General features: G+C 48.8%; 1 protein-coding gene across 2 annotated transcripts in view; it reads right to left on the bottom strand.

Annotated features, from left to right (window-relative positions):
* The window catches only part of LOC144772359 (CD276 antigen homolog), a 177,950-nt gene that overhangs the window by 29,498 nt on the left and 122,740 nt on the right, over positions 1–25,712 (bottom strand). For both annotated transcript variants that reach the window (XM_078656623.1, XM_078656624.1), the window contains one exon: positions 12,023–12,310. In XM_078656623.1, the coding sequence (XP_078512749.1) occupies positions 12,023–12,310 (288 nt within the window). The remainder of the gene's footprint in view (positions 1–12,022; positions 12,311–25,712) is intronic.

A 25,712-nucleotide genomic window follows, 5' to 3' on the forward strand; every position in this document is an offset into this window, starting at 1 on the left:
TGGACATGCGTGCAGCCAACGTAGCAATTGAACGAGAACGTCACCCTGGACCACACATTAGTGACATGATTGCCCGCCTCAACGGGGCCACCATATTCTCAAAGCTGGACCTTAATAAGGGCTACCACCAGCTTGAACTTCATGAAAGATCTCGCTATATCACCACGTTTACAACTCACCAAGGACTCTTCCGCTACAAACGCCTAAACTTTGGCATATCATCTGCCGCCGAAATTTTCCAGGAGACCATCAGGCGCGTGATTCAAGGGATACCAAACACCTTCAATTACAGCAATGACCTACTGGTGTATGGCAAAGATCAAACCAAACATAACACTGCCCTTGACAGAGTGTGCCATGCCCTCCTCAATGCGAACCTGACTCTGAACTCAGCTAAATGTGAATTTCACAAATCAAACTTGAAATTCTATGGTCACATATTCTCTAAAGATGGCATGACTCCAGACCCTGAAAAGGTCTCGGCCCTTGCAGACACGCCAACACCACAAGACGTGAGCGACCTTCGCTCATTCCTAGGTATGGCAAGTTACTGCGCCCGCTACATTCAGGACTTTGCCACACTCAGTCACCCTCTGCGAGAAATCACCCGCCAAGGTCAGCCATTTGAATGGACGGAAGCATGTCATCACTCTTTCCAAAAGATCAAAAAAGCTGTCAGCTCCGCGATCAACCTGGCTTACTTTGATGCAAAAAAACGCACGGAGCTCACCGTGGGTGCCAGCCCGGTAGGTCTTGGTGCCATTCTCGCACAATACACAGAGGACTCCGACCAGCGCTACATCATCGCATACGCCAGTCGCAGCCTCACTGATACCGAGACCCGGTACTCCCAACCAGAGAAGGAGAGCCTGGCAGTGGTCTGGGCGTGTGAACACTTCCACCTTTTTGTTTACGGTAAACATTTCACCATCGTCACGGACCACCAAGCCCTCATCACCATCTTCGGCAACCCCAAGGCCAAGATGCCTCCACGTATCGAGCGATGGGGTCTCCGTCTTCAGGACTACATCTACACCATTGTCCATAAGCCTGGGAAGTCGGAGAATCCTGCCGACTATATGTCCCGTCACCCCAAAGCCACTGCCGCTGCACCGCAATCTGTTGCAGAAGAATACCTACATTTCGTCATCGACGCGGCGTGTCCTCCCACTGTCCCGCTTGCAGCCATTCAAGAAGCGTCCATCCAAGACCCAATCATTCAGGTCGTGACAGAACGCGTTCGCAACAACTCTTGGCGCCACGTGACGGATGATCAAAGTACACAGTCTTGCGAACTCATCGCGTTCAAACACGTCCAGGACGAGCTGTCCATCAGCAGTGAAGGTCTAATTCTGAGAGGGGGGAGGATTGTCATTCCCCAAAGACTGAGACAAGGGGTAATCAACCTCGCCCACGAAGGCCACCGAGGGATAAGCGCCACCAAGAAGGCGCTACGGGAACGCGTCTGGTTCCCGACATTAGATCAGATGGTAGAAGCCACCCTCAAGGACTGCATATTATGTCAATTGGTAAGCAGAGACGAACCCCCAGCTCCACTACAGATGTCGGAATTGCCTGAAGGAGTGTGGCAACAAGTTGCCGTAGACTTCTTTGGACCCCTGAAGTCAAGCCAATACATCATCGTCATTATGGACGAATACTCCCGGTTCCCCTTTGCACACCTCATACCATCCACCAAGGCCACCGCGGTAATCCCAATACTTGACGAGACATTTGCAGCATGGGGCATCCCATTACGTGTCAAGTCGGACAACGGACCCCCGTTCAACGGCCATGAATTTGTAGACTTTGCAAAACACCTTGATTTCAAACATCAAAAGATCACACCACTATGGCCTCAAGCCAATGGTATGGTGGAAAGATTTATGGGAACCTTGAAGAAAGCAGTGCAACAAGCGGAACTGGCCCACAGAGACATTCAGCAAGCACTGAACGAAGTGCTGAGAGCCTACCGCACCACGCCTCACAACACCATAGACCAATGTCCAGCTACTCATGTTAGGAAGAGTCCCACGCACCCGACTGCCCACCCTGGGCAGCGCGAGCCAGTCCCGACCTCCGAACATTGATCATGAAACACTAGTCAATATTGATCAGGAGAAGAAACTGAAAATGAAGACATACGCTGATCAGCGCAGGCATGCAAAACACACCGATATCCGAGAAGGAGATTGGGTGGTAGTTCGACGGGATCAAGGAACAAAAGCAGACAGCCGCTACCTTGCTCATCCTTTAAAGGTCAGCCGCCGGAAAGGAACCATGATCACGGCGCAAGGTGACCACAAGAGAATTACACGAAACGTGTCACATTTCAAGAAGTGCAGTCCCCAAGGAACAGACGATCACCACCCCTGGGAATCGTCCACCGACTCTGAAAGCCAAAGCAGAAGCAGTGACCGCAGTCAATCCAGTCCAGCAAGACAGGATCATCCCACGTACCACCGAAGCACCTCAGAACCATCTGAGAGACCCAGACGACAAACTCGACGGCCAGAACGCCTCATCGAGATAATCTGAGACACAGTAAGACTTTATACAAAAGGGGGAGATGTCGTAATGCGACTGCCTGACCCCTGTCTGTGACAGGACAGGCAGGAAAGGAAAGGGCGTGGGGAAGGAAGGAAGTGGGGAGGAGGAAGTTAGTTGAGAGGTAGACACGGTAAAATAAAGACATGTGTAACCTACCTCCTTGACTCCGGTGTTTCCTTGGGGGAAGAAGCGACACCTGCTATACACATTCTTCCCTAATTCCCTCTGGACATCTTAATGGATCATCGCTTTTTTTGCTTGCTTGAAGGAAACAACTGTGCCGCATCAAATAATACAACGAGACAGGCATGTGTGCAAACAAGCTGCGGCTTAATGGCAGCAGACTATGAAGGCAGAGCACTATATGTACTTGATATTGTTTCAGCCAAGTCAACTACCCTACCAGAAATCGCATAAGGAGGGGCGTGGCCAAGTAAGCCGACATGGCGGACGCAGCCTAAGACAGCTCGAAACCTTATCCGCCGACTTATCCTGCCTTCCATACCCTGCGGCGCCCCTGGGGAGCAGCGCTGGTTGCGGAGGGCTGTTGGCAGGCTAGGGGCGAAATCCCGTCTCTCAACGGTCACCGGGGACGGAGGATCAAGCACTGTGGCTGTGAGGCCTGCTCCGGGCTGTGGAGCCGGGGACCGCGAGTTTGGTGATCCCTGGCGGAGGCGGAGATCTGGCGTGGTGCAGTGGCCTCGGAGGAGCGGAGGTCCACCCGGCCGAGTGAATTTGGCCATTTTTCCTTGGCGGCTGTCCATCTGCGTGCCCCCGTGGGCCGGGTCCTGAGGGAGCAGCGAGGAGGTGCGGCCTGTCTGCCGCCGGGCGGGCGGGACCTCGATTTTGGTGTGGTCCAGCCGGGCCTGGCATATTGCCCGCAAGTTATTGGACTCCCCACCGTCCACTGGGGTAAGAGAGAGCACAATGACTGATGCCGGGGCCCCGGTTCGGCGGCCATATCGGGCCACGGTGGTGGGACGGGGACTGTTTCTGGGACGCGCCGGGGGGGGGGCCCCCCCAGATACTGGTCGGCAGCAGCTCCTGGAGCTCAGGAAAGGAGGCGGCACGGCGGCCGGGCTGGGGTCCGCCACTCTGTTGTTGGGCCCGGCAGGAGCGCGTCTGGTGGGGCGGGGGCCACCTGCACACGGCAACGGAGGACTGGTATCAGAGGGGACAAGGTGGTGGCCCCCATCGGACATCCTTTCAATAACAGGGGCTGCAGAAAACCTAGTCCAGTGACCCTACTGCTCGGTGGCTTTGTCAGGCCACGGCCCTCCTGGAGGGGCCCCCCGCTTATCCTTGGTGGTCGGGCCGGGCCGCGGCTGGGGTCTGGGTGGCCCGCGCCTCTTCTCCTGGGGGCTCTTTTGCTGGCCGGGTCCGGGGACGCAGTGAGACAGCGGCCTGGGCTGAGATCGGGGCGGCCGGGTCGGTGAGGAGCCCCGGCTGGTGACTCTGATATTGAGACCCCCATAAGCAGTGACCCCCGGCGTGTGCGTGACAATGACTCGAGGTGGTGGAGGGGGAGGCCCCAAGCAAGGCCCAATCGATAAATTCACCGGCCCCAGTGGGGGCGCTGGAGCGTCTGGGGGCCGCCAAGACTCCGGACCGGACATTGCAGCGTTATTGGCGGCCATAACGCAATCTAGAGATGCTTTGGACGCAAAGATTGGGGCCGTCGGGTCCGAAGTGACATTGCTCCTCCAAGACTTGCGAAATGCTGTGAGCCGCATTACGGAAGCCGAAACTCGCATCTCCGGGGTCGAGGACGATGTGGAGACCCTGAAGCGCAAGATGGCGAGCATGGAATCTATCCAGAAGGGTCTGGCGCTCCGGGTGGAGGATGCGGAGGGGCGCGCCAGGCGGAATAACCTGCGCTTCGTGGGCCTGCCGGAAGGTTGCGCGAAGGGCGATATGGAGGGCTTCCTATCGAGGTGGCTGGAGAGTTGGCTTCCGCAGAACTCCCTCTCCCGTTGCTTTGTCATTGAGAGGGCGCACAGGGCCCTAATGCAGAAACCACCGGAAGGGGCGAGGCCGGTAATTGCTAAGCTCCTGAATTACCATGACCGGGACACTATCCTCAAGCTTGCCAGGGACAAGGAGCCGCCCATGTTTGAGAACCACCGGATCATGATATTGCTGGACTACACGCGCCTGGTGCAGCAGCAGCGACAATCATTCAAGGCAGCGAAGGCCCGATTGCGTGAGTTGCGGCTCCCCTATGCCCTATTGTTCCCGGCCCGTCTGCGAGTGGTGTACCAGTCCCGTACCCACTTCTCTGACACCCCGGAGGTTGGACTGATGAGACGGTCCCGATCAGAGTGAACACGCCACCGGGGTTGGATGCCGATTCCACTCAGCCTGGGGCACAGGCGCGTACTGCCCAGGGGGCCCGTCGGAAGGGCAACTGGAGATCCCGCTCCCGGCAGCGCTCGGCATCGGTACATGAGACGGAGAGACAGCGGGAGGCTCGAGCGGATTGTACAGACGGAACTTAAACTGCCGCTGATGAAACTTTGGGTCCCTAGCCTACGGAGATTCGATCATTTCACTGTATTTCAGACTCTATGTCGTTTCTTTTCTTTCTAGTCCTTGGTCTGGTGGTGATCAGACCGATAAGTATTGCAACCAGGACTGCCCACCGTCTGGTCTGTTCTTCACAGGGGTGCTATGCGGTGGGGTTTGGGGGGGTGGCTGGGCGGGGGGGCACTCCAGGAAGTGCGTTAGTTACAGGGGGCGGAGGGGTTGGGAGAGTTCTTGGGGATCCATTGGGGTGAGGGACTGCCAGTATCCAGTTGGGTGTTGGTAGGTTGCTGCTCCGCGACAGGTACTTCACTGTTTTTGAGGTATGGGGGCAGGGGTGGGGGGCTGGGAGTTTTCACAGTTTCAGGGAGTTGGGGGGGAGGGGTAGGGGCGAGTGGGTGAATTCTGGGGTGGGACTTGGGGATGACAATTGCACGACAGTTCCAGTATTTCCTATGTATCTGTATCTCCTTTGGTGTGGTCCGCTGTGGGGCACTCTCCTTTCCTGGACTTCAAATGGCGACTGCTGAGACAAAGGCTCTGAGCCGTGGGGCCTCATTGCGTATTTTGAGCTGGAATGTAAGGGGTATGTTGGATAAGATTAAGAGGGGGGCAGTCCTGCGGCAGGCGAAGAGAGAACGTGCGGACATATTGTAACTACAGGAAACCCACTTATTGGGTAATAAGATCTTATGTTTACAGCGCCTTGGCTATCAGCATGTCTACCATGCAGGCTTTGTCAGAGGGTCCCGGGGAGTGGCCATTTTGATACACCGCAGGCTTTCATACATTCACTCCACCCAGTGGGTAGATACGCAGGGCAGGTACATCTTCATCAGGGGGCAGGTGGGAGGGGAGCCCATGGTGCTGGGCAGTGTGTATGCCCCGCCTCCGCTGCAATGGTCCCTAGTGGAGAAGTTATTCACGATCTGGGCGGATATCCCCGAGTCCCTGGCGATAGTGGGTGGGGACTGGAACGATGTCATGGATGGCCGATTGGACAGATGTAGGCCCGGGGATAGCCAGTTGACACCTGGGGGCACTAAATTAGGGGACTTGATAGGGGGCCTGGATTGGGTGGACACCTGGCGCTATCTACATGCACATGGGAGGGAATAAACCTATGTTTCAGCAGTACATAAATCCTTCTCTAGGTTGGATTACATATTTGTCCCCCGTTCGGTTATTGGGAGGGTGGAGTCGGTGACAATTCAGCCTAGGGGGCTCTCAGACCACTCCCCAGTAGTCCTGGACTTTGCTTTGGATAAGGGGCGGCAGCCCTTCCGATGGCGCCTGTCCACGTGGCATCTCCAAAATGAGGAATACCAGAGACATATGAGGGAAGCCAAAGGACTCTATTGGGCAGAGAACGCCGGACCTGGTATGAGGGCGGGTACCCTGTGGGAGGCTAGGAAGCCCTCGCTCCGGGGAATAGATATTACTTGGTGTGCGGCGGAGCGCAGACTAAAGAAATCAGAATTGCTTCAGACGGCGGCGGAAGTAGAGGCCCTAGAGAGCCGCTGCCGTATCAGTGGAGATGGCCAGGAGGTGGAGCAGCTCCTGCTGGCACAACAATCATATGCATCGCGGTTGCTGGATGAGGTATGGCTGGCAACGTGTAGCAGAGTATACCAGTGGGGGGACAAATCCGGGACAATGTTACACCGCATCTGCCAGAACACATTTCAAGCGCAGGCCCTCCCGGGACTTCTGGATACGGCTGGAGACCCGATCACAGACCCACGGGCACTGGCGGAGAGCTTTGCGACTTACTACGCGGCCCAATACGCCCCCAACGAGTGTATACCGGCCTCCATGGTAGACAAATTCATTGCGGATTTGCCGCCTCGGGCGGTGACGGATGAGGTGCGGGATAGCCTAGAGCTCCCCCTCACAGCAGAAGAGCTGGGGCAGGCGCTGGGGGAACTTAACACGGGGAAAGCCCCTGGGCCCAATGGGTTCCCCAGTGAATTTTTTCGGTACTATCATGTGCAGCTTGGCGCCCACTATGGGGCAGCCCTTGAGGAGGCGAGGGAGAGAGGCATACTCCCGGCAGATTGGCGGCACGCGGAGATTGTGGTCTTTCAGAAACCCGGCAGACCTCCGGAACGACACGAGTCGTACCGTCCTATATCGCTCTTAAACATTGAGGCTAAAATCCTGGCCAAGGCATTGGCTAACCGTCTCCTGCCCCATATTATGGAGCTTGTGCATCCGGACCAGGCCGGCTTCATGCCAGGTGGGGCCACTAGACATAACATACGTAGAGCACATGTGGCCTTGGCGGCTGTTCAGAAGGCTGGAGTCCAGGCCGCGCTTCTCCTCGCAGATATTGATCGAGCCTTCGATTCCCTGAGCTGGACTTATTTATTTGCGCTGCTGCCCCTACTTAACCTGGGGCCCCACTTTTTGTCATATCTGAGACTTCTATATACGAATCTGACGGCGTCGGTTAGAGTAGCAGGGGCGACTTCCACCAGGTTTTCGATTGCGCGTGGTACACGACAGGGGTGCCCCCTTTACCCTTACCTCTTTGCTCTAGCAATGGAGCCGCTGGCGGCCTGGGTGCGAATTGATGCACAGCTCCACAGCTTCGATTGGGGTCGAGGCCTGACGGACAAGATCGCCTTGTATGCCGATGATGTCTTATTCTTTCTTACACGGCTGGACAGATCGGGACCGCGCCTTTTGGAAATCATGCAGATTTTTGGCGAAACATCAGGTCTCTACTTAAATCCGCGAAAATCGCCTTTATGGGTCTTGGGGAATGGTCCAGGTGTTGGGGATTGGGCTTCCATGCTGCAGATGGCCGAGGACGGAATCAAATACCTGGGGATGTTCATCTCCATGAGTCCTGAGCTGTCCTGGGAGCGCAATGTATTGCCGGTTTGGGATAGGGTCCGCTCGGAGATGAAGACGTGGTCCCGGATGCCCCTCACCATATACGGCCGGTCAGCCATCTTCAAAATGGTGGCTCTTCCCCGTCTTCTGTATCAACTGCAAAACTACGCTTACCCGGTTAGGCCTCAGTGGTTCCGCCAAGTGGACTCAACACTGGGGCGATATCTGTGGGCCGGGGGGATGGTGCGGGTAGCGCTGCGCACCTGCTTTTTGTCCACCTACGATGGGGGATTGGCGACTTCTGATATATTGTCCTACTACCAGGCTTCCCATTTGCTAGTCCTCAACGAATGGTGGTATGGAGATAGAGGCGATCTGGCATACGCCCTAGAGAGACATCTCATGGGCTCTAACACGCTGCACACGATCCTATATGCAGCACGGCTGCGGAGAGAACTGCCGCCGGCCACTCAAGTGGTGTTTCAGGTTTGGAGGCAGGCTCTGCGTCGCATGGGTTGGTGGGACATACTAACGCGAGAGACCCCGCTGTGGAAAAATGGCCGCTTACCGGCACTTGCGTCCCTCCAAGGGTTTGGAGGGTGGGATGCCGTAGGCATCTCGTTCCTGGGAGATGTGATGTCTGGTACGACACTCAAATCCTTTCAGGATCTGCGCAGGGAGTATGGTATGCCCAACTCCCAATTTTTCCGGTACCTACAGTTCCGCCATGCCATTTCCCCGAGTATTGCTGACCTGGATTCCTTGCCGGAGTTCAGCCCCCTGGAGGCCAAAGTCTTTATGGGAGATATAGGAGATAAAAAGATGTCCCGCATCTACCGCACATTAGTTATACACTGCGCGCCACCCCTTCAGAAACTTCGGGAGTCCTGGGAGCGGGATGTGGGGGCGCTGGAGGAGGAAGACTGGAGAGAGGCACTGGAGGCCCCGAGAGGTGCCCCCATAGCAATACGGCCGCGACTGATCCAATTTAAATACCTACATAGGGTCTACTTCACAAGAGAAAGACTGTGGCGGGCAGGCCTCATAGCATCACCGGACTGTCTCAGGTGCGGGGTAGAGGTGGGGACGCTGATCCATACGGTGTGGAGCTGTGGTAGGCTGCTTAGATTCTGGACCGGTGTGTGGAATTGTCTGGATGAGGTGCTGGGATGGGAGCTCCCTCGTACCCCACAACTTGGGTTGCTGCATGTCTTGGACGGGGTGGGGGGTAACATTTATAAGAGACATATCCTACTGTTGGGTATTACCCTCGCCAAAAGGGACATAGCGCTGCCATGGAAGGACCCTCGCCCTCCCTCGGTCTTGGTATGGAAAAAGGGCCTTGACTTCTGTATGGGGCTAGAATTACCGATATTTGGGTGCCCGCGAAAACACTACAAGATATGGAAGAGGTGGGCGGAATATCGGGGTCTGTGGTTGGAACCCCCAGTGGAAAGGGAAAGGGACCAGGAGTTGTGATAGGAGATTCTGAAGTGGAGATACGCACACGCTACTGGTATGCGGTTATTATTGAAGACTTTGGAACATGTTGTCGTGCACTCGGGCTGGGTGGGATCCGGGGGGGGGGGGCGTTGGTATGGGGTTCGGGGGAGGGTCGGGGAGGGAAGGGTGAGTTCACTTCGTTGTAACATTTGATATAAAAAAGACTGTATGGATTGCCGATCTGGAACGAGCCATTTTATTGTGCAGTTGACCTCGGAGTGCGAGGGGCTGCTTACTCTGTGCAATCTCTCAATAAAAATTTGTTTAAAAAAAAAAAAGAAATCGCATAAGGGTCAACCGCAGCATCTATGCCAAGGTCCCTATAGACCAGGTGCATCCTCTGTGCCAAGGTCCCTATAAGCCAGGCGCATCCTGTGTGCCAAGGTCCCTATAGGCCAGGCGCATCCTGTGTGCCAAGGTCCCTATAGGCCAGGCGCATCCTGTGTGCCAAGGTCCCTATAGGCCAGGCGCATCCTGTGTGCCAAGGTCCTTATAGGCCAGGTTCATCCTCTGTGCCAAGGTCCCGATAGGCCAGGTTCATCCTCTGTGCCCAGGTTCCAATAGGCAGGCACTTCCTCTGTGCCAAGTTCCCGATAGGCCAGGTTCATCCTCTGTGCCCAGGTTCCAATAGGCAGGCACTTCCTCTGTGCCAAGGTCCCGATAGGCAGGTGCATCATCTGTGCTAAGATCCCCATGTGTGTTTTAGACACCGGCTTCACTGGAAACTGAATTGTAAGACAGAAGTGGTGAACATACTCACTTCAAGACGCTTGTGTCTGGTGTTCAGGTGGAAAGCAAAGGGAACTAGAGCCCTGCATGGCAGTATAAGCTTCCTTGCCCTGCTCACCAGAGAGCTGGGGCGCACTGCGGTACCTGCCCATTGGACTCTTCTTCCATTCTTTGCTCGGCCCTCTTGGCTGCGATGACAAAACAAGTGTTTTGCCTCCTTTGTGAAGAGGATTGACGTGAAATTTGTATTACCAAATTGATACAGGCGCAATGAACTATGACTGCAAAGCCTACGTGAGCCTCTTGGGTTCCAAGCCAGTGGTTCCCAGATCACAAAGATGCATGTGGTGTTGTGGGGTAAGCAAGAGCACAAGTTCCTGAGGCTAAGGACAGAGGGCTCACAACCAGGACTGTGTGTAAATCTATTAGGTTATGCCCACATGGCAGCACTGGTAGGGAAACTGTCTGAATCATAATTGCAAGCTGGCCATGTTGAACTGTGTCTGCTGTGAGATTTACAAGACTCCTCACTCCTGCCAGTTTAGTGCACACTACTTTGCATTCTGGTACTTGTATTTTAAATGCCCCTGTTAAGTTTACAAGTCAGAGTACTGGGATGTAAATAATGTGGGATAAAAATGTGGAAAATATAGCTGTCGAATGGCACATCATCATTAGGGACACATTCAGCTACCTAGTCCTGCTTGCCAACAAAAAGACCTAAGCATGCTGGGACTTGCAGTTTCAGCTTACCTTTGAAATGGACCTCCAGTAGGCACAGCATGCTGACTGCTGTTATCTAAAAAGCAAGGACTGAGTGGAATTCATAAACTGATTTCATCAGGTGCCCTGCAAGAATCCACAGCAGATAAATGAACACCCTCTGCTACCTTACTGTACGTCCTGGACTGCTGCAGTTGGTCCCATTGAACTAAGACGCCTTTAAAATACAAACTTATAAAAGATAAGACAGCATGACCGGCTGACTCGTGTCACCCGGATAGTCTGTTCTCATTACAGAGTTGTCATTTAAAAACACGGTGCATTCTGGTAGTTGTAGTGATTTGTTCAAAATAACAGTCTAACACTTTAACAAACCCTCTGGCAATGATTAGCATTAGGAAAGTTAATGAAAAGCTTTGGAAAGAGGCCACTATGGGCCGCACATAACAAGCATGGATCGGAATATTTAACTAACACTTAAAGAGTTTGCAATAACAATATGCAGCAACAAATTATTTTTCTGGGGTAAGCTGTGGAAAGTATCACTATTATTCAAACAGAGGTTTAACTTCTTCCAATCTGGTGCAACGTGAGAGTCCTATGAAAGTGTTAGGCTAGACAAGCATTTCCCTTTATATTTTGACATTTCATTTTTATTTTTTAATTCTGTTCAGAGCTTCTGGAATAAAAAAAAATTGAAAAGTAAACCATGTCATTTATAAAGATAAGAAAAGAATAATTTAAATGTACAGTTTTGAGATACCTTAGGATATGCGTTTGCTTTTCCAGTATTTTGACATTTCCTTTCGTTTTCCTTTTTCATTTTTTTCAAGCAAGGCTTTAAAATCAAGCCTTGGCAAAGCCAATAGTTTGGCACTCGCATTTCAAAAGCGAGACCTATTGGCTTTGCCAATGCTTGTTTTTTCCTCTGAGTCCTACTATCAATCGGTTTCATTACCTGACAAGTGGTGTCGCAGACCAGATACCACCCTTATGGAGGTCCATCAAAATCTACAGCCGAGGAGGCAGGCTCTTCCTATTTAGCGCGGGAGACAAAACACCTCAAGTGATGACTTGCAAAGTGCAGCTCTTGGCGCGGCCATCACAGGAGAACCCTGGACTTAAACCGCTTTAAAATGTAACCTGTACTCACCGCCCATTATTGATGCAGTCCGGTTCTCTTTGAGCCGCTTGTTTTCAATGATGCATTCAACACGTTCGGATGCTTTGGCGGTCAGACTGCTGGAGACGTTGTAGGTCCCGTTAGCGGCTTGTTTGGATGGCGTCTTCTGCACTCTTCCGGAGTCTTTAGCTACAGGTTCCCCATCAATGGTCCAGTGGACATCTGCCTCTGGATAACCCCCAGTAGCAGTGCAGGTGATGGTCCTACTGTTGTTGGAAGGTCCCTCTCTGGGGTGTAGGACTGGTTCATTGTACTTGGCTGAAAAAGACACCAGAACTACCATTTAGAACCACATGCAAGTGTAAGGTGTTTTATTAGGTCTCTATAGAGCAGCATAGGGTGAACTTAGTCTCACATCATATCAATCACAACAATCATACCAAATGTGTTTTACCATAATGGAGGGTATAGAGGAGCATGACTGGATTCGGCTCAAGAGGTAAACAGCAGGGCTAGGCTCAGGACTATGAGCCGCTCAGATGGTTACGGGCATTTGAGGGAGCGGTTCCTGAATGTATGGCACACAGCAGGAAACATACAGCGCATGGCTTCACAATTAAACCAAAGCATCTAAGCGACTTTGAACAGCAGGCAAGAATCACAAGCCACACAAGGGCAATTGTATGGCAAGCCACGGAGGCCAATATTATGCATTATCTTCTTTATTGCCACACACACAGCAGCAGCAACTAGAACCTTTAACTTCAGAATTAGAATACTAGTAACATTCGAGTAGACATGTCCCCTACAAGCAGCCATCTTCCTTCCTTGTTGCTGCTCACGCATCAGATGAGTTCTTTGGTTCATCAACAAGATTTATGTCAGAGGTATGCTTGATATGCAGATGATAAAGTGTATATATATATATATATTGTGTAATGATGGTAATATGTGCAGTGAATATACAGTTGGAATTAAAATAGGTAGCTTAAAATATACAGAAAATTGTGATAGATATAGATAAGTATAAACATGTTTTAAAAAGATTTATTCTGTAAGCACACTAGATTTATTTATAAGCTTGGGTATTTTCAGTAGTTTTTAGCAAAGTGTATTAACGTTTTGTTACTTTGCAACAAACAGATACGTTTGCAGCCATATTGTTTGGTGCTTACAGTTGAGCACTCAACAAATGGTTTGAAGATTATATAGGTTTATTAGTAAAGTTAAAGTTTAATGGTGACGAGCATTTAAAGTTTTCAAATTATGCAGAGCTGTGCAAGCGGATGTAACAGTGTTAGCGTGTGCAAAGAATGATGCAGAGCTGTGCAAGAGGACCTTATACATCATAGCGACATGAGCGCAGGAATGGAAAATTTGCTAACATTCGTGCCAAGAATTTTCAATTCTATTAAGGACAGGAGGCGAGGATTATGCTTACTCAATTTCTTTACTGACAAACAGCAGCCAATCAAAATGCAGTGAAGAAACAACTACAATACCCAGAAACACAGGGTAACCATAGAGTATGATAGGGTATAAATAGGGTCATAGAGGTGAACACTTTCTCTTTCTTTGTCCATAGTCAATAATAAGTAAAGCAACACAAAGGTAAACAATCCATCAAAGGGATCCCCCGGAGAGGTCTTCATCCTGCTGACGTGGAGAAGGAACTTCAAAGAACCAGAGGAACAGCAAGAGACCAATCAGGAGAAGAAAATCCCGGCACACCTCATTTAAGGTCGGAGCCTGAAGGAAGAGACAAAGGCCGTAAAAACTGTTCCCCAAAAATTGAACATAGTAATCATTACAGGGAGGGAAACATTTCATAAAGAAGAACCAGAGGTATACAGTATAAAAGCAATATGCATATATAAAGACAATCATGAAAAAAGGGTGGGATAATCCTCGCCTCCTGTCCTTAATAGAATTGAAAATTCTTGGCACGAATGTTAGCAAATTTTCCATTCTATGGCAGGACGGAGGCTCCGATTATGCTTGTTTAAAGCTTCGCCACCACAACAGATGCAACATCAAGAATAGGCTTAAAGTAATAAGTTTTAAACACAGTTTCAGATGACCAGTCCGCAGCCTTCATGATGTCCTGAAGGCTGGCACCCATGGATAAAGCTTTAGAAGCCATGGCTCCTCTAGCAGAATGAGCACCAAACAGAGAAATGTCAATGCCCGCTTCATGCATGAGCCAACGTAACCAACGTGCCAAAGTAGCCGGAGTTACCGGTTTGAAAGGTTTCTGCAATGCAATAAGCAATTGGCCCTGTAAATCATGCCGAAAAGGCGCCGTACTTACCTCGTAATCTTTAATACACTGAACCACACACAACTGAGGATTGTGGGGAAAAGAAGGGTAAGAGACTGAGGGCGTATTACACTTAGTCCTCTTTGAAATAATAAAGGTAACACCTTCAGGAGAGAAAGACCGACCAGCGAGATCCAAGGCCCGCACATCAGAAACTCGTTTGCAAGAGACTAAGCACAAAAGCATAGTGAGCTTGGCTGACAGTCGTTTGCGTGTCAAAAGAGAATTAGAAGGCCAGGCCGACAAGAAACGCAAAACAACTGAGACATCCCAAAGGGCTACATACTTGGGACAAGGAGGTTTTACCATCCGGATGCCCCTCAACAATTTAGAGATCAGGGGATGTTCTCCCGCTGGTTTACCATCAAGAGGCACATGGCCTGCAGAAATTGCCGAACGAAAGTTATTAACTGTTCTGTAGGCTAGCCCAGAGGATGCGAGGGACGCCAGAAAATTAAGAATTAAAGAAAGATCCGCTGAAACGGGATCCACCGACCGCTGTGAGCACCAATCACACCAGCGCTTCCAACTTGATGCATAACGCTTGTGTGTGTTGGGTGCCCAAGCCTCGTTGATAAATCTGGTAGCGTCGCCCGATAAGCCCTGGATTTGCCAGCGTCCCCCGAAATTCTCCATGCTACCAGAAGGAGTTGACCGGACAGTACCAGTGGGTGAGGCTCGCAGAGCGGATCCAACAGGAGGTTCCACATGTGAGGAAGTAGAAGCGGCGTCGAGCAGCTCATCTCCAGAAGAACTGGAAACCACGCTTGAGCCCTCCAAAGAGGGGAGATTAGAATCAATTCTGACAAGAAAAGACGTGCTCGGGCCAGCACCCGGGGAATCATGAGGAACGGCGGGAATGCATAGCACAGATGGCGAGGCCACGTCTGGAGAAATGCGTCCGTGGCCAGCGCCTCCGGATCCGGACGCCAGCTGAAGAATTGGGGAATCTGGGTGTTGAGCCGGGAGGCAAATAGATCCAGATGACAAGTCCCCCAAATGCGGGACAGTTTGCGGAACACACGAGGATGGAGCCTCCAATCGCTGAAATCTCTCAGGTGACGAGAGTTCCAATCCGCGATCAGATTGCGAGAACCCGGCAGGTATTCCGCAATAATCGTGATCTTGCGCTCCAGACAAAGGTGCCAAAAATCCTTCGCAATCTCCGAGAGAAGCTTGGATCTGGTACCCCCCAGTTTGTTCACATAACGAACCGCCGATACATTGTCCATTCGGAGAAGAATGCAACAATTCGTTTTCTGAGGGGTGAGACTCCGAATCGCGAAGGAGCCCGCCAGCAGCTCCAGGCAATTGATGTGTAGGGTCAATTCCTCCGGAGACCAACGACCCCCGGTCGACACTGATCCGCAACGGGCTCCCCAGCCCCAAAGGCTGGCATCGGACTCTATCACAACATCGGGAGTCCTCCCAAACAGAGCCCGGCCGTTCCAGGAATCCATGTGGTCTAACCACCATCTCATTTCCGTCCTGGCATCCTCCGAGAGGAGGATGTGATCTGAATAACGAAGAACCTTCTGCAAATGACGAATTTTGAGGCGCTGAAGAGCCCGATAGTGCAGAGGTCCTGGAAAGATCGCTTGGATGGAAGACGATAAGAGACCTACAATCCTGGCTATTGACCTGAGCGAGACAGTCTGTTGAGCAAGAAACGATCTCAAGTCCCTCTTGATGGATCTCATCTTCTGACCTGGAAGAAGAAGCTGACAAGAGACCGAGTCTATCTGAAAACCCAGGAAAGATATCGATTGGGATGGAGAAAAATCTGACTTCAGGGGATTGATAAGAAAACCCAAGGATTGCAAAAGGTCTATGGACCAGTGCAAGTGAGACTGTAGAAGAACAGGGCATTGAGCCAAAAGGAGAATGTCGTCTAGATAGACTATAAGACGCACTCCGCGTGACCGCAAAGACTCCATCACTGGACGGAGGAGCTTCGTGAAGCACCACGGAGCGGAGGACAGGCCGAAAGGAAGAACCTTGTACTCGTACCACCTGCCCAACCATTGGAACTGAAGGAATCTGCGATGAGGAGCATAAATCGGTACTGACAGATAAGCATCCTTTAGGTCGAGACGAACCATCCAATCCCCTTCTTGAAGAAGGTCTCGTAGAAGATGAATGCCCTCCATCTTGAAATGGCGATAAACCACATTGCCGTTGAAGTCCTTTAAATTGAGGACTAAACGAGATCCTCCCCCTTTTTTCTCCACGAGAAAAACATTGCTGACGAACCCTTGGGGATGAGGAGAAGTAAGAATGATGGCTCCCTTTGTCAAAAGAGAGGAGACTTCCTCGGTTATGAAGTTCTGATCTTGTTGGGAAAAAACAAGGGGGCGAGGCCGAAGATCTTGGTGAGGGCGAGAGTAAAATTCTATCTTGTACCCTTTCACCGTCTCCAGAATCCAGGCATCGTTTGAGATCAAACGCCAATTGTCGTGAAAAAATTGAATCCTGCCCCCCAGAATTACATTTGAAGCTGAAATCAAGCTCACCTGATGGGGAAGAGTCTTGACGTCCTCCATGACCTCCGGAATATCCACCTTTGCCAGGCTGTCCTCTATTCCTCTTAGAGGGGTAGAAGGAAGACTTGTTTGAAGAATACTGCTGTTGACCACCACGTTGGGACTTGTTCCCTCGCTGGGGAGCATTGTCGGAACCACGGCCGGACGAACGCCCCCTTCGTCCGGCCCTGCCAAAAACTGGACGGAAAGCCCGCTTCAAATTAGACTGGGCCTTGTCAAGGCCACTAAAGGTGGAAACAAAGTTTGACAGTTCTTTCAGGAAGGGGGTACCAAAAAGCAAACCTTGGGCCATAGGGCCCGACTCCGAAGAGGCCAAATTCGTCAGACGTGGATCTAGTTTCATCAGGATGGAGCGCCGGCGCTCAGTGGACAAGGCACAATTAGCGTTGCCCAGCATACAGATAGCCCGCTGAGACCAACCGACCAGGTCATCCGGGTCAATTATGGAACCAGATTCTTTGGCTTGGTATCCTAAATTCTGTATTTTTGTAAGTGGGCCCAAGAGATCCAAAAGTTTGTCTTGGCACAAACGCCACGATCTATCCAAGCCTTTGGTAGGTTCTTTTGAATATTTCCTCATGTAAGTGATCATCGTAGGATCTACATCAGGAGTAGCGGCCAACTTATTTGGTAAATCAGGACGTGGGCACTCGGAGCGCAAACGCGCCCTCACATCCTTGTCAAAGGATTGACGGATGTGGGATTGAATGTATTGAGCCACCTCGGGGCAGGCAACCAAGAAGAAGAATGTGGGTGGATAATATCAGAGGGATTGAAGGTTAACAATTGAGGTGAAGAAGGCGCGTCAACAAAATGCTCCTTACGCGATTTTTTGGAGGGAGGAGGCTTAGAAGGCTCGGAGGAAGAAGACGAGGACGTGTCGTCATCCGTGTCAGATGGAGGATCAGAATGAGAGGACTTCTTACGCTTCTTTGCAGAAGGAGCAGACAGGGTCTTTGCAAGTTTTTCAAAATGGCTGGAATGTGGATTTTTTGGGGACTTTTTGGAACGCCCAGAGGAAGGAGGCACCCAGCCATGTTGCGCAGCATAATCTGCCAGATGTTTCTTCAACGGCGCAATTGCTTGACAAAGCGCTTGGCCCATAAAATCATCAAATGAAGTAGAGGATTCCTCCTCCTCATAATATCCATAACCTTCTTCATCACAGTAATCTGCCATGGCTAGAATGTCAGCCGATAATGCACAGTGAAGGTTAGCACTTAAAGAGGCAAAGCCTGATAATTTGGGGGAGTGGTACCCCTTGCGCAAGTCTGATAACACAGAGACTGTGTAGAAACTACTGAATTAAATGTGGAGGGAGCAGACCTGCACAAACAAAATACGAAAAAATAGTAATTTTCCCACTCTAGGCAAAGCCTAATCCAAATTTTACAACCCTCAAACTGTAATTGTTCGTGGGCGTCAAGGAGCTTAAACGGCAGCAAGCAGGGCGCTGTGGAGAAAGTCCTCCGTTTCTGACAGGCTGAGGCACAGGCGGCGGTTAAAGAAGTACACGCTCGAAGAGACGTGTAAACAAACCGCCGCGCATGCGCGAACAGCCGCTGCCGCCTAGAAAGGGTGCGCGAGGGACGCGCGTCCCTTCAGCTCCGCTCCCGCTCCACAAATGAAGACCGGGTTAATAAAACCCTGGTAGGAGGTGTCGCACACGCTCCTAAGGCACCGGCACAGAAGCCGGTTCCGTGACAAAGACGCGTCATACAACGCTCAAGCACTCTGACAAAAGCGGCAATGCAAGCGCTGAAACGCGCACACAGCTTTAGCAATAAGGTACAATGCAAGCAATAAATGCGATAAGGCTACGCAGTTATAATAAAAGCGAGTAATGTAAAAGCACTTAACTGGCTGCGAAGCAGCAAAGAAAGAGGAAGTGTTCACCTCTATGACCCTATTTATACCCTATCATACTCTATGGTTACCCTGTGTTTCTGGGTATTGTAGTTGTTTCTTTACTGCATTTTGATTGGCTGCTGTTTGTCAGTAAAGAAATTGAGTAAGCATAATCGGAGCCTCCGTCCTGCCATAGAATTAATGTCAGCGTGTGCTGTTCTTTGAACGTTGCGTGCTATGTGCGAGAGCAAAGCCGTTCAAATTAAAACCGGCAGTTGAAGTAGAAACGAGCAGCCGCCAGTAAAATAAAGGCAATAATAATAAAATAAAAAATTAAATGTAGGAATTGAATTCAATGAGCACCTCGAGGAAATTACCGGATATCCTTAATCCTGCATACTTCAGCAGAGACGCTGTCAGTGTTCTTGACTCTCCCTGGAAATTATTTCCTTGGGGCTCGCCGTTGTAGCGCCGAGGACACTGGCAGCCATCTTAGATTGGTCTAGTTGCATTTAATGAACAATTTTACATGCCAGACATATTTAGGGCTTAAATAAATGTCGTTTTTTTCAGTCAGAATCACTGTTTGAGGGCAGATGTTCGTGAGGTAGTGTGAAGAAGGTGTATATTGGGAAGTGTGGTTCTTTGATGAGATTTGGTATTATAAATATAATATTAGTTGTGGAAGAGACGATAGAATTTAAGACAGCAGAAGGACAGAAAGGCTTTTACTGCAATGTCATCTCAATTAGGTAAGAGATTTGATGATTGGATGGAAAAGATTTTACCTACAAAATGAAGTAGAGAGATTTGCACTGATGATGACGATTGATTTTTGGTCTGTGGAGGAAGCTGAGGTTAAGGTATCTACCTCTAAAAGTGCTCCCAGGGCAACACAGAAGAGAAAACATGTTATGGAGAACAGAGATGGAGCATACAAGATTAAAGGACAAGAGGGACCTCAGGCAAAGAGGACATTTTGAGTTTGGATGAGAAGGCGGCTATGAAGGCCAAAAAAGGGAGTCGCAAAGCCCTTGTCTCCTCGATGGACACCAGCTGATGTTGTGGCCCAATATGCGCATAATTGGGCGAGGTCGGGAGATGCCTAAAAAGGTCAGAAACAGGATGGGATCAGAGTGTCCAAGGTCATCCTTGGAGAAATTGGATTCTAAGATGGTGGCATTCTTCAACAAGACTGGGAAGGATCCAAGGAAGGGCTTAGTCAAGGGCCTAAAAAGATATCAGGACAGATCTTGGGTGTCTTTGCCCCTTGACCAAGATATTCGATTTAAGTGAGTAGGTATATATGAATACAACTAAGATTAATATTGAGGAGTTACGCCAATGGACGCAGACAGCAGTTTGTTTGAGGGCAATTACAATGCACCCTGTGTATTGAGAGGAGAAAAAGTATTATTGTGAAGGTAGGCCCAAACTTACATAGTTAGCCTTTTAAATTGGCCAGGAGAGCGTGGGGTTATGGAATCACGCAAGCTTCCTTCTTGAGAGGCTTTAGACCCTCAGGAGGTTACTATAACCAGGATTCTTACCCACCACATCAGAGAGGAAGAGGAAGATCATCCAGGGGTGACAGAAGGGCAAGAAGAACCCAAGGTATGTTTGTAAAAAGACCCTTGATGTATCCCGTTAACGTTGGGTGGCAAACTCGCCTACTTTGTAACACCATGGATAGATGGAGATGACCTCAGATCAATGGGTAATACAAGGGTACAAGGTTATCAAACAGATTTTTAGATGTACCATTTGAGGTAAAAATGCCAAAGACACAGACATTTCCAAAAGAATGGACACAGTTGGTGACTCAGGAAGTGGAAGCACTTGTAAAGAAGGTTGCAATAAAGAGTTGTTTGAGAGACTCAAAATGATTTGGAAGCAATATATGTTTGGTAGAAAAGAAGAACAAGGGAATTGGGCCAGTCATAAACTTGAGAGATATGAATGATTGGGTGCAGTACAACCATTTCAAAATGGAAGGAATTCATTTACTGAGAGATCTACTGAGAAAGGGAGTTTGGGTGACACAACTGGGTCTAAAAGATGCCTATTTGACAATACCTACATGTCGGGAACACAGAGATTGTCTGAGGTTTCAGTGGTAGGGTAGGATGTGGAGATTCACTTGTCTCCCATTCAGAATGACGTCAGCTCCAGGATGTTTCACCAAAGTAATGAGACCAGTAATGGCTTGGTTGAGAACCAGAAGTGTACGTCTGATAGTTTATTTAGACAATGTTTTTATAATGGCAGAAACCAAGACATTAGCTTTATAGCACACCGAGTCAGCAGTCTGTGATTTAGAGAATCTGGGATTTGTTGCGAACAGGAAGAAGTCATGTTTAGTACCGAGTGAGGAAATGACATTTTTAGGTTTTCAAATACGGATGTTGGAATGTGCATTCAAATCAGCCATTGGGTGGAATTTAGTATTCCCGCCCCTGCCCTCCTCTCAGACTTGTGGCCTGGTGGTTTATAAAAGAACCCCAGAGGGAGCAGGGAGATGTTAATACTAGAGACAGGGCCCTGGATAACCCTGCTTGAAATATTGCCCGCCTGCCAGAAGTTGTGGAAATTAATGACAATACAGTCACCATCCAAGATCCTGTCAGAATGACCAATCCAACCCTCTCTCTGGGCTATGATGATTTCATTTGTAAAAAGTGTGATCTAAATGTGCCCTGTCAGACAGCCAGTGAGTTACTTTGTTTTTGAGCTGCTGATAGCTTTCAGAAGCCTCTAGTTTAAGGGGAAGCATTAGCCAAACCCATAACATAGGGATTGGATGTGGGGGGGGGAGCTAAATTACATTACGAGATTAAGTCACCATAGGGGATTGAAGACGGCCCTCCCTGCTCCCCAGTGAGCTAGAGATGGATTTAGTCCAGGGGGAATATCCCGACCATTAAGGTTGGAAGCCCCTCGTGGCTGGAGGAGGCGGGGGATTGGTGCTAGAAGGAAGATCCATGGCGGGGGCGGCACACCTTAACCCCTGACCCACTCCGCTGGCTGGGAAAGGCAAGCATGAAGGGGGCACTAGTGTTAGGGGCAGTTAAATCAGATGACACTCAAGGTTTATTGAGGTTGGCCAAAAGCGACTGGGTTGCAGCCACCAAGTCTCCCAGTTTGCTCATAAACTGCTCCACCTCGGAGATGCGAGCCCAACTCCTGACAGAACGGTGACATAAGCTGCTCACATTTCTGAAAGGCAACGAAATAGCAGCAGAGGGTCAATGCCAGGGAGAGGTGTGGCACCGCGGCGAGGGCGACTGATGCTGGAATCTGGGGATCACGATTCGATCCCCGACAGATTAGCCCAGCACCATGTGACTCTGGGCAATAGCTTGCTTAATCTTCCCGACGGCCCCCAGCGCCTGGAGAACCTTACGGGTGATTGTTCGCACTTTACAAATGTGGATTATTATGGTTTTACCGGTAAGTCAACATGATGTGGTAAAAAATTGCTAAGGGTGCGGTTGAAAGTGCCTCCAGGTCCGAACTACTCTGGGATGTTGATGTAGTGTTGAATGAGTCATCTACCTGGAGTGACAATGATTTTTTGTCTTTAAACCTGACCTTAAAATTAACAATGCTACTTTGTTTAGCATCATTCAGAAGAGTGTCCGATATAAGGGCCTTAGAAGTATCCTCTAGGAGTCATGTTCCAAAGTATGTCCCAAAAACTATTTTGTATCCTAGAGAGGGAGAAAATGAGAAATTGTATGTAGTAAAAACTTTTAAGGAATATGAAAGAAGGAGTGAAAGTTTGAGAAGATCGGATGATGCTCAATTGTTGATTTAATTGAAGTATCCTTATAAGTCAGTATCATGTCCAACACTGGCAAGGTGGGCTTAACTGGTCACGGAAAAAGGAGTAATAGATTATCTATATTCTGGGCACACTGAGCAAGAGGTGCTATGACTTCAAAGGCATTCATGGTCGGTGGAAGTCTTAGCAGCATTCTCACTTAAGCAGATTGGTCAACAGACTCTGTTTAACACCTTGAACGCTATGGGGATTTTTCTCCTGTGCTGGGATTCTACAGATACCACTATTCATGACGAGCTGGGCTCGTCATCAGCGTAGCAGGAGGCTACTGCATGACGAGCCCAGCTCGTCATGAGCGTCGAAGGGGTTAAGAAATGTTAATTAAAATCAATAGAAGTTGCTTCTTTTAATTTTATATGTAAAGTGGAGATTGCCAGCAAGGGATTTATTTTGTGATATATTATACAGCATGTGGAATCTATACTTTAAGTTTAAGATTCAGACTGTGAATATCAGTCGCTGTGTTAATTTCAAATATTCAATTATTAAAAATACATGTAAATAGCTACCACACTAGCTAGAGAAACAAAGACATGCAACACAGGGAAATTATTGTATCAAAAATGTTATTATTTGTTATAAAATGATAAGGGTTCTTGATCAGTCATGAGAGTTAAACAGAACAAATCTAATGTACAAGGAATACAGCCATCTTTCCTTTAATATAATAGGCTTTTGGGCTTTAGATCCTGTGAAGAAGCAGAAAGAATATTGCAAACAGATGCTACACAATCAATTGGGTTCAGTGTAAGCAGATATCTTTTTTGTGTAGACTTAATAAGAAAGAGAAGGGGACTAACATTTTAGGTATTTCTCAAAACAAGTGTGTGCCAATTAAGTAATAGGCACTCACCTAGACGTAAATCTTCAGTTAATTAGCATGGAACCTTGCACATATCTTTGATAGTTAATAAATACATTTTATAAAGGAAGTATTTCCCCTTACAACTTGTGATTTGAAGTATTACTAGGAGTGTGAATTTATTGTAGGATGGCCTTGTTGAGGGGATTTTATCTTATTTATATTCATATTTATTGCTTTTTAAAACCTTAGGGAAATCCTTATTGGGACATTGATTGCTATTTAAATTGTATTCGGTCGGGCGGGTTTTGTTTCGATGTATTGTCGTATGAATATTTTATATAACATGTAGGGCCAGATGTAGGTAGGCAAATACCGGTCGGTAACGGCCGAAATTCGGTAATTTCGGCCGTTACCGACCGGTATTTGGAGTTTGGGATGTAGGGGCATGTTAAAATACAGATTCGGTAATTTTACCGAATCGGTAAAATACCGAATCGGTATAATTACCGAATCAGTATTTTGACATGTAGGTAGCACTGTAATCAGTGCTACAGGGGTTTATGAATTCTTAATTGACCACCAACTAGAAGTTGGTGGTAAATTATGAAAACCCTTTAAAAAGCATTGTTTTTGCTTTTTAAACAGTGCCATGTTGCAGACATACATGCCCTAAGGGCATGTATGTCTGTAACATGTGCACCCATGCACAATTGAGGGGTGCAACAGGGTGTCAAAGTGACACCCTGCAATGTTTCACCCAATTACCGAATCGGTATTAACCGATTCGGTAATTGACATTGATTCCTATGGGCCTCAAGGCCCATCGGAATCAATGGTAATTACCGAATCGGTAAATACCGATTCATTAATTACCGAATCATACCGATTCGGTAATTAATTCGGTAATATTACCTACATCCCGATTGCCAGTTCTTAAATACCGAATCGGTATGATTCGGTATTTAAGAATCGGTAATCTGGGATTACCTACATCGGGCCCTGTAATCTTTTATGGTTTTTTAAATCGAAATAAAGATTATTGAATTGAATTGAATCGTAAATAAGGCAATTACTGTCAGGTAACAGAGTACACTAAAGTGTGCCATGACTTCACAGAGACCAGAAATCTCCTGTTTCAACCATCACTGTAACCTAAGGAAGACAAAATATGGAGTGTTGAACTTTAGAGTTTGAAGGACAGAATGTCATGCCAGAGGGGAAGTGGTGGAATACACAGATAAACCAATAAGTTAGTCCTTGTGGGCCGGAGTGTAGACAACAAATCTAAGTGGAGCGGAAGCACAGCTGGTCCCATGAGAGTGTGAGAGATGCATTAATGCACCTCAATGGTGTGCTCCTACTGATGAAGCAAAGCTTCGCATATTTTGCGGACTTGCTGTACTCATGAACCTCGTTTGTGTGTAACAAAGTAATAATTGTGCGTCTTACTAATGTTTATTTTATGTTTAAACGAGGTTTTCAGACGCTTGCCTATGTGTATTACTAAAATAATTTACTCGAGTCCTTTAAAATGTCTGCCGCTTGTATTTAGTTACTGCGCATGCGTCAGCCACACTCACGTGTCCTGACGTGTCTGCAGAGTTGGAGGGAAAATTATGCGCATGCGTAATACATAGCTTGGCCCAATGTGGTACTGCTCGTGGCACTGCTCTTGTCGTTGTTTCCATGTAGCTAACATTTAGACTGCATAAGTATATTTTTATGATGATAAGTTGAAAGTACAACCCTGTGATGTGATTTCATAATGTTATTTCTATGTATTAATTTGTTCTCGCTTACTTTTCATGTACCGCGGGGAATGGGGGTCTGTATGTACCGAGAGCCATCTTGGAGGTCCCTTCTACGCATGCGCGACTTTCTGGGGCACCGACAACCTTGGCTGATGGAACTCCGCCAGTTGGCAGGGATGGGCAAGATGCTCCTGAGAATTGACCTGCAAGACTCGGCTGGACGAAATCATGTGTCCCCATTCTGTTACTTTGTACAATTGTCATTGTATTTCTGTGCAGTTTCTCATGGGAACCCCAATCTTGCTAGGCGGTACCCAAATATGATAATGAAGCATCTAAATGGCATGTTCTGATTGGTGTGTTACCCAAATCCTACCTTAGGACCAATCCAAATTGAGGGATTCTGACACTTTGCAACATTTGGGGGGTGGTACACTGACCCAAAGAGTATAACTACCCTGGGTTCACCTAGGGAATTGTCCGACTTGTCTGGTTTAGCTGACCTGTCACTGACCCATCGTACTCAATAGGTGACTGAAGATACAGAGCGCTGCGGAGCACTCTGTCTGAAATTGACCATAGACTAAGGTTTTACTGAACCTTAAAGTG

This window comes from Lissotriton helveticus, chromosome 8 (genome assembly GCF_964261635.1).
Source record: "Lissotriton helveticus chromosome 8, aLisHel1.1, whole genome shotgun sequence".
NCBI classification, from domain to species: Eukaryota; Metazoa; Chordata; class Amphibia; order Caudata; family Salamandridae; genus Lissotriton; species Lissotriton helveticus.